The 10,000-nt window shown below is 47.2% G+C and overlaps 1 protein-coding gene across 1 annotated transcript in view; it reads left to right on the top strand.

Annotated features, from left to right (window-relative positions):
• Positions 1–3,117, top strand: part of LOC129408396 (cAMP-responsive element modulator-like) — an 8,292-nt gene extending 5,175 nt beyond the window's left edge. The window contains exons 2-3 of the mRNA XM_055152004.1: positions 948–1,101; positions 2,057–3,117. Of these exons, the coding sequence (XP_055007979.1) occupies positions 948–1,101; positions 2,057–2,201 (299 nt within the window). The 3' untranslated portion in view covers positions 2,202–3,117. The remainder of the gene's footprint in view (positions 1–947; positions 1,102–2,056) is intronic.
• Positions 3,118–10,000: the final 6,883 nt, after the last annotated feature.

Here is a 10,000-nt window from a genome sequence, read left to right as displayed (position 1 = left end):
TCATGTGACCCTCTGGCAGCGTCTGAAACATGAGACGGGTTTTGTCATGTGACCCAGTTTTACTGTGAACTTGTGTTGTGAGGGAAACTTAAAGAGGCTTCAGGTTAGTCCTGGTTTAGTCCTGGTTTAGTCCTGGTTTAGTCCTGGTTTAGTCCTGGTTTAGACCTGGTTTAGTCCTGGTTTAGTCCTGGTTTAGTCCTGGTTTAGTCCTGGTTTAGTCCTGGTTTAGTCCTGGTTTAGTCCTGGTTTGTCATGAGAATCCAAAAAAGAATCAAAAACACAGATCCTGACGAGATCTTGGGTTTGCAAATTGAGATGCATCAAAATATTTATTTAGTATTTTATCTGCAGGTCTTTAGGTCATACAGTGTCAGGACTAAACCAGGTCTAAACCAGGACTAAACCAGGACTAAACCAGGACTAAACCTAAACCAAGAGACTAAACCAGGTCTAAACCAAGACTAAACCAGGTCTAAACCAGGACTAAACCAGGACTAAACCAGGTCTAAACCAGGACTAAACCAGGACTAAACCAGGACTAAACCAGGTCTAAACCAGGACTAAACCAGGACTAAACCAGGACTAAACCAGGTCTAAACCAGGTCTGAACCAGGACTAAACCAGGTCTAAACCAGGACTAAACCAGGACTAAACCAGGTCTAAACCAGGTCTGAAGTTCCTGGATATTGATGTTGTGCAGTGACATCACACTGGGCGTGTTCTATGTGGACGTTACCATGGCGACACGATGCACACTGAAGCAAACACTAACAAAAAAACGTCTAAAAACACAAGAACAAATTGCAGAAGTGATTTGAAGAGTCGATGACATCAGCGTCAGAATGATTGACACGTGCCTGTTCACTTGCGGCTCACTCGCGGCTCACTCGCGGCTCACTCGTGGCTCACTCGTGGCTCACTCCCGTCTCCCGTCTCTCTGTCGCCAGCGGCCACAGGAGATATCCCGGCGTACCAGCTGAGGGCGCCAAACCACAGCCTGGCGCAGGGCCTGGTGATGGCGGCGTCCCCGAGCTCCCAGAATCCCTCGGGACACTCGGAGGAGGTGACCAGGAAGAGGGAAGTCCGCCTCATGAAGAACAGGTGAGCCTTTTCACCACTATCACATTCCCATCACATTCCCATCACAATCACATTCCCATCACATTCCCATCACTATCACATTCCCATCACATTCCCATTACAATCACATTCCCATCACATTCCCATCACAATCACATTCCCATCACATTCCCATTACAATCACATTCCCACAACCATCACATTCCCATCACATTCCCATTACAATCACATTCCCATCACATTCCCATCACAATCACATTCCCATCACATTCCCATCACAATCACATTCCCATCACATTCCCATCACATCACATTCCCATCACATTCCCATCACAATCACATTCCCATCACATTCCCATCACAATCACATTCCATCACATCACATTCCCATCACATCACATTCCCATCACATTCCCATTACAATCACATTCCCATCACATTACCCATTACAATCACATTCCCATCACATTCCCATCACATTCCCACAGCGATCACATTCCCATCACATTCCCATTACAATCACATTCCCATCACATTCCCATTACAATCACATTTCCCATCACCATCACATTCCCATTACAAATCACATCCATCACATTCCCATTCCCATCACATTCCCATCACATTCCCATTACAATCACATTCCCATCACATTCCCATCACATTCCCATTACAATCACATTCCCATCACCATCACATTCCCATTACAATCACATTCCCATTATAATCACATTCCCATCACATTCCCATTACAATCACATTCCCATCACATTCCCATTACAATCACATTCCCATCACCATCACATTCCCATCACATTCCCATTACAATCACATTCCCATCACCATCACATTCCCATCACATTACAATCACATTCCCATCACATTCCCGACAACATTCCCCAGACTGTCACTAAAGGCAGTTTTAGAGCGTTTTAAACATGTTTTTTTTTCACGTGTTTTTCCTTTTCTTTTCCAGGGAAGCGGCTCGGGAATGTCGCCGGAAAAAGAAGGAGTACGTGAAGTGTTTGGAAAACCGGGTGGCCGTGCTGGAAAACCAGAACAAGACTCTGATCGAGGAGCTCAAGGCCCTGAAAGACATTTACTGCCACAAGCCCGAGTGACGCGACCCCAGCCCCGCCCCCCCTCCTCGACCTCACGCCCAGCGGCCAATCACAGCGCGGCGCCCGCAGGAAGAGGAAGAGCGCCGCTTCCTGTGCTCAGCTGACTAATCCGGAAGGGTTTTTTTTAGACTGCATTCCTCCACCTCTCCGTCCAAATGTTTCCTTCCAAATGAGTTTCACTGAAGCGTTCGAACGGGACAAATGCCAAACGGAAAAATACAGAGTGTCTCAAAACATCTGACGTCATTTTAAAAACAAAAAGGTCCAGCTCAGGGACGATGTTGGTGTCGGTCGATCGGATCCGTGAACTCGGCATAAACTAGGTCAGGTTCGGTTCGGTCGCTTTATTCGTACCCGTAGGTAAATTTGCTCTGCAGATTTGAGCGGCAGGTTCCACATTTCACATTTTATTCATCCACAAAACACACAGAAAATCACAATTACAAAATAAAGTGTCACAGATTCTCCAGTGCAGAACGATTTGTTCCAAAAACGACCAATTAAAATTATCATCAGGCTCGGATAAAATCACACTAAATATTAAATATGTTAAAAACACACAACCTTAGATAAATAGATTATAATTTATTCATAAGTACAATAGTAACTGGAACGAAGCTCCTTTTAAAACGATTCGTTTTAGATCTTGGGACTAAAAACCTCAGACCAGAGAGAAGCAGCTGAAACTCTGAGTTTAGTGGATGTTTCACGTCTTTTAAAATCCTCTGGGACGTCGTCTGTAAATGTCTCGAGTCCAGAGAGTCCAGCGGCTCTGAGGATTCAGAGCGTTCCAGAGCGTTCCAGAGTGTCTCAGAGCGTTCCAGAGTGTTCCAGAGCGTTCCAGAGCGTTCCAGAGTGTCTCAGAGTGTTCCAGAGCGTTCCAGAGCGTTCCAGAGTGTCTCAGAGTGTTCCAGAGCGTTCCAGAGTGTCTCAGAGCGTTCCAGAGCGTTCCAGAGTGTTCCAGAGCGTTCCAGAGCGTTTCAGAACTTTTCAGAGCGTTCCAGAGCGTTCCAGAGCGTTCCAGAGCGTTCCAGAGTGTCTCAGAGTGTTCCAGAGTGTTCCAGAGTGTTCCAGAGCGTTCCAGAGCGTTCCAGAGCGTTCCAGAGAGTGTCTCAGAGCGTTCCAGAGTGTTCTCAGAGTGTTCCAGAGTGTCTCAGAGCGTTCCAGAGCGTTTCAGAACTTTTCAGAGCGTTCCAGAGCGTTCCCAGAGCGTTCCAGAGCGTTCCAGAGCGTTCCAGAGTGTCTCAGAGCGTTCCAGAGCGTTCCAGAGCGTTCCAGAGTGTCTCAGAGTGTTCCAGAGCGTTCCAGAGCGTTCCAGAGTGTCTCAGAGCGTTCCAGAGTGTCTCAGAGCGTTCCAGAGTGTCTCAGAGTGTTCCAGAGCGTTCAGAGCGTTCCAGAGTGTCTCAGAGCGTTCCAGAGCGTTCCAGAGCGTTCCAGAGCGTTCCAGAGCGTCTCAGAGTGTTCCAGAGCGTTCCAGAGCGTTCAGCAGAGTGTTCCAGAGCGTTCCAGAGTGTCTCAGAGTGTTCCAGAGCGTTCCAGAGTGTCTCAGAGCATTCCAGAGCGTTTCAGAGCGTTCCAGAGCGTTTCAGAGCTTTTCAGAGCGTTTTAACAGCATTCCAGAGTTTGGGTTCGATCACAGAGAAGGTCTTGTCCTCCTGGTTTTCAGTCTGGTCTTAGGCCCCTGGAGCCGGACCTCGGACCTCGGACCTCGGACCTCGGAGCTCGGACCTCGGACCTCGGACCTCGGAGCGCCTCAGTGGGAGTAAATCTGGACCCAAGTCGTAACGTGGGGCCAGAACATTCAAAGCTTCAAAAACAAACAATAAAATCTTAAAATCAACTCTTTAAACGAAGCGGAAGCCGACGTGAGGTTTTTTTGGTTCCAGTTTAAAGTCGCGCGGCAGAATTTTTGGACCAACTGTGAGCGAGAAAAGTGCGTCAGAGTCTAAACCGCCGTGTCGATGGACTCGGGTCGCCAAGATTTGTGAAAAAAAAAGTTTGGGAAACGCTGATCTAAACGAGAAGAGATAAAAACGGTTTGATTTTAACGGTTTACAAAAAAAATGACGTCTCTTTGGGAGTGAACGGCTCAACTTGAAAAACAGAACAAAAACGAATCTTTAAATATAAAATCTTGGTCTGATTTGAAACTTTCAGTGAAAATTTGAGCTGATTTCAACCAAACCTGACAGAATAATCGACCTGTGAGACGACGTCACATTTTTGGGAAACTCTGTACGTTTAAATATCACGTGTTTCAAAGTCCTGGGCTGAGTCAACGTTTTATTTATTGTTTTCTGACAGATCTGACCAGGACTAAACCAGGACTAAACCAGGACTAAACCAGGACTAAACCAGGACTAAACCAGGACTAAACCAGGACTAAACCAGGACTAAACCAGGACTAAACCCCAGACACAAACGATTCTGTAGAAAAGATGAAAAATGCACAAATGTCTGAGAGTTTGATGTAAATATTTTGGATGTGAGCGGCGGTCGCCATAGAAACCACGAAAACAGGCTCTATTTTACTACACAGAATATTCTCGTACTCAGAAGTCTAAAGTCTAAAGTCTCAACTCTAAAGTCTCAACTCTAAAGTGTAAAGTGTAAAGTTTATTTTGAGCTGGAGACGCACGGACCAGCGAACGTGTCGGTGTAAATAAGACGACGACTCGATGGTGAAAGTAGAAAATGTTTGTGTTTGTGTTTTTTGGGTTTTGGGTTTTGGGTTTTGGGTTTTTGGGGTTTTGGGTTTTGGGTTTTGGGTTTTGGGTTTTGGGTTTTGGACGCGTCGACGTTCGGTTCGTGTCTGTGTCGCTTTTGGCTTTTGGCTTTTCGCCGTTTGCACTTTTGGCTTTTCGTGTTTTGTAAAAGTTTCTTCTTTTTCTCTTTTGTTGTGAACGAAAATAAATCATCAGAACAAAAAACGGGTTCTTTTATTTTTCTTCAAAGACAACGAGACCGAGACCAAGACCAGACCAAGACCAAGACCAAGACCAGACCAGACCAAGACCAAGACCAAGACCAGACCAAGACCAAGACCAAGACCAAGACCAAGACCTAGACCAAGACCAAGACCAAGACCAGACCAAGACCAGAGACCTAGACCAGACCAAGACCAAGACCTAGACCAGACCAAGACTGAGACCAAGACCAAGACCAAGACCAAGACCTAGACCAAGACCTAGACCAAGACCTAGAGACCAAGACTGAGACCAAGACCAAGACCAAGACCAGACTAAGACTAGACCAGACCAGACCTAGACCAAGACCAAGACCTAGACCAAGACCAAGACTGAGACCAAGACCAAGACCAGACCAAGACCTAAGACCAGACCTGAGACCGAGACCTAGACCAAGACCAGACCAAGACTAAGACCAAGACTAGACCAGAGACCGACCAAGACCGAGACCTAGACCTAGACCAAGACCAGACCAAGACCTAGACCAGACCAAGACCAAGACCTAGACCAAGACCAAGACTGAGACCAAGACCAAGAGACCAAGACCAAGACCTAGACCAGACCAAGACTGAGACCAAGACCAAGACCAAGACCAAGACCAAGACCAAGACCAGACCAAGACCAAGACCGAGACCAAGACCAAGACCTAGACCAAGACCAGAAGCCAAGACCAGACCAAGACCAAGACCAAGACCAAGACCAAGACCAAGACCAAGACCAAGACCTAGACCAAGACCAAGACCAAGACCAAGACCAGACCAAGACCTAGACCAGACCAAGACCAAGACCGGAAGACCAAGACCAGAAGACCAAGACCAGACCAAGACCAAGACCAAGACCAAGACCACCAGACCAAGACCAAGACCAAGAAGACCAAGACCAAGACCAAGACCAAGACCAAGACCTAGACCAGACCAAGACCAGACCAAGACTGAGACCAAGACCAGACCAAGACCGAGACCAAGACCAGAAGACCCTAAGACCAAGACCAAGACCAAGACCAAGACCTGAGAGACCAAGACCAAGACAGACCAGACCAAGACCAAGACCAAGACCCACCAAGACCAAGACCAGACCAAGACCAAGACCAGACCAAGACAAGACCAAGACCAGAGACCAAGACCAGACCAAGACCAGACCAGACCAAGACCTAGACCAAGACCGAGACCAAGACCAAGACCAAGACCTAAGACCAAGACCAAGACCAAGACCAGACCGAGTCCAACACCTTCAAGACTGAGACCAGAGGGTGAATTTGTGGAACAACCTGAAAAACCTTCTCAGCTTCTAATGTGAGTGAAACATGCTGTGGCGCCTCCTGGTGTCGAAAACAACAAACCAAAAACAACAAACAACAAAACAACAACAACAAAAACAACAAAACAACAACAAAACAACAAAACAACAAAACAACAAAAAACAAAAAACAAAACAACAACAAACAACAAACAACAAACAACAAAACAACAAAACAACAAACAACAAACAACAAAACAAAACAACAAAACAAACAAAACAACAAAACAACAAAACAACAAAAACAAAAAACAACAAAACAACAAACAACAAAACAACAAAACAACAAAACAACAAAACAAACAAAAACAAACAAAAACAAAACAACAAAACAACAAAACAACAACAAAAACAACAACAACTAAACCAACAAAAAAAAAAAAAAAAACAACAAAAAAAAAAACAAACCAAAAAAAAAAACAAAAAAAAAAAAACATAATACATAAATATTATAATATATATGTATTATTATGTATGTATTATATATGCATAAATATTATAATATATATATAATTAATGCATAGTTTGCAACTATGGACGCAGAATCATTATGCACTAATATTGATCATAAAGATGGACTAATGACACTGGATCATTACCTCAACAAGAAGAGTTCAGGGACACTGCCCCCTGCTGGATTTATATTCAAACTAACTGAATTTACACTGAAAAATAACATCAGCAGCAACTATATAAACAACAACAAGCCACAGCTGGGAGCTTCACACCCAAATATGCAAATCTGAACAAGAAAACTATGTTCTGTCTGATGTGAACAAACCTGGAGATAAAATCCTGTGGTGGAGACGTTACATCGATGATGTTCTGCTTCTGTGGTCAGAGTCGGAACAAGAAAGAGTCAAACTGTTACAGATTCACTCTTTCTTGAATAATACAAATGTCAATATTAAACTCAGCCTGGACTATTCCTTATCAGAAATACATTTCTTAGATTTAAATATTTATAAGGACCTTGATGGGGATTTACACAGCACAATTTTCAGAAAAGTAACTGATCGAGATACAGTTTTAAAAGCAGAGAGTTTCCACCCCCACGGTTACTTCAGAATATCTCTTCTGTCAGTTTCAAAGACGACGGCCGATTTGTGACACTGAGTCTAACCCAAGATATGAATAGAAAAGAACTATTGACTCAGAAACCAAAGGAAACTGTGAGTCCAAATCAAGTGTATTTTGTAAGTGAATGTGGCAGTGAAGCAAAACGAATCAAACAAATCATCAAACAGAAGTGGAGCATATGAAGAAGTGACAGTGTCCAGAGAGACGCTCTCCCAGAGACGCTCACCATCAAGTTTAGAAAAGCCCAACGCTCAGTGATCGACGAGTGAACAGTTCTCTCCCTCCAGCCAAACAAAAGACATGGTTGGACACTGAGGCTGGTCCAGACGTGGGAACTGAACTGTGGGGATTATTTTCTGTGTTTTTAGTGTTTCTTTCATGTTTGTGTCATAAAGAGACGTCAGTGTCTGAACTTGAAAATGTCAGTGAGTTTGGGACATGTTCTGATGGACTTTGTGATGTAAACGAGACATAAAGTGGGAGCGTCTGGACTCTTGTCTGTGGTTCCAGTGTGGGTCAAACATCACTGTGAGTCGGTCAGTGTTTGGAGGAGATGGTGAGTGTGAAGCTGCTCTGCTGGACTGGGAGACGTGGAGACGCTGTGGGAATCAACTTGAATCAGACCTGCACCTGTGTGACCCAAGAAACACACATGTTTAACACCTGGAATCATCCTGGCTCTGTTTCAGGCTCTGTTCAGGCTCTTTTCAGGCTCTTTTCAGGCTCTGTTCAGGCTCTGTTCAGGCTCTGTTCAGGCTCTGTTCAGGCTCGTCCAGAAGAAGCTGACAGAACCTTTAGTGAACATGAACAACAGACGAACTCGTTCATGAGACCGAGACCGAGAAGACCGGACCAAGACCAGACCGAGACCGAGACCGAGACCAGACCGAGACCAAGACCAGACCAGACTGAGATCAGACTGACACCAGACCCAGACTTTTAAAGACCAACACCAGACCAAGTCTATTAAAGGTCAAGACCGAGACTTTTGAAATCCTCGAAACCTCCACGTGACAAACAGAAAATGTTGTGGAGCCAAAATGTTGAACTCGATTCTGCAAAATATTTATTATATTTGTTTATAAAATAATAATAATAAAAAAGTAGAAAACGTCAGAGCTGCGACGCTGCTCCGACTGAAAGAGAAAGAAAAGACACGAGGCAGAACTTTCCTCTGTAAACTCCCAGTGACGGTGTGTGGAGTTTAAAAACACGGTGGAGCGCCTCCTGTAACACCACACGATGACGTCACGTGGTGGGACGGAGTGTTTTCTCGTGTGGTTTGCGTGTGAAACGTGCGCGAGTGAAACGGAACACGGGCTCAACTCTGCGCGCGCGCGTGACGAAGAGGAGCGCGCCCATGAATAATGCACCGAGGAGCCCACGTGACCCTGTGCGTGCGCGCGCGTGCTGGTGAACCGGAAACGCTCGTGAGGATGCGCCCGTGTCATCCATCCCTCCATCCCTCCATCCGCCATCACCGCCGACACCGCCGACACCGCCGAGCTCTCCCCGCTCCGAGCTTCGCCGAGCCCCGCCGAGCCCCGCACCGAGCCTCGCCGAGCGCCGCCGAGCGCCGGCGCGCCCCGCGCTGCTCCGGAAACGCGACCGACTCACCGCGCTCATGGACGGCGTGGAGCTGCGGTGACGGCGGCGTGAAGAGCACAGAGAACCGGAGAGAACCAGAGAGAAACTGAGAGAAGAACAGAGACCGGACAGAAGAACGGACAGAGAGACCGGAGAAGAGAACCGGACAGAGAACCGGACAGAGAACCGGACAGGACCGGACAGAGAACCGGACAGAGAACGGACGGACAGAGGACCGGACAGAGGACCGGACAGAGGACCGGAGAAGGACCAGAGGACCAGAGAACCGGACAGAGAACCGGACAGAGGACCGGACAGAGGACTGGAGAGGACTGGACAGAGGACCGGACAGAGGACCGGACAGAGAACCAGAGAACCGGACAGGGACAGAGAACCGGACAGAGAACCGGACAGAGAACCGGACAGAGAACCGGACAGAGAACAGAGAACCGGACAGAGGACAGAGAACCGGACAGAGGACCGGACAGGAGCAGGGTCGTGTCTGGAGCTGTGGAGGATGCTCGGTTCGGTCCGGCCCGGTGGAGAACATGACGTAGACCACGTTCAGTCCAGACCAGGAGCAGGTTCTTTGTGAGTCCCGGAGCCCACGTCTCCGGTCTGGTCCGGTTTGGTCGTTGTCCGGTCTGGTCCGTCGTTTGGTCCGGTCCGGTCTGGTCCGGTCTGTTCCGGTCTGGTCCGGTCTGGTCCGGTCGGGAGGATGGGGGGTTCGGTGTCGTCCTGCTGCGTCTCGTCGAGCCCGAAGCTCCGGAGAAAAGCTCACTCCCGCCTCGAGTCGTGTCCCCGCGAGTCCGACCTGAGCCGAGACGACACGGTGTGCAGCCACCTGCAGCACATCAGCGACAGGAGCAC

This window comes from Boleophthalmus pectinirostris, unplaced genomic scaffold (genome assembly GCF_026225935.1).
Source record: "Boleophthalmus pectinirostris isolate CB_2022bp ecotype Guang Dong unplaced genomic scaffold, ASM2622593v1 HiC_scaffold_16, whole genome shotgun sequence".
NCBI lineage: Eukaryota > Metazoa > Chordata > Actinopteri > Gobiiformes > Gobiidae > Boleophthalmus > Boleophthalmus pectinirostris.
This window is presented reverse-complemented; position numbering and strand designations above follow the sequence as displayed.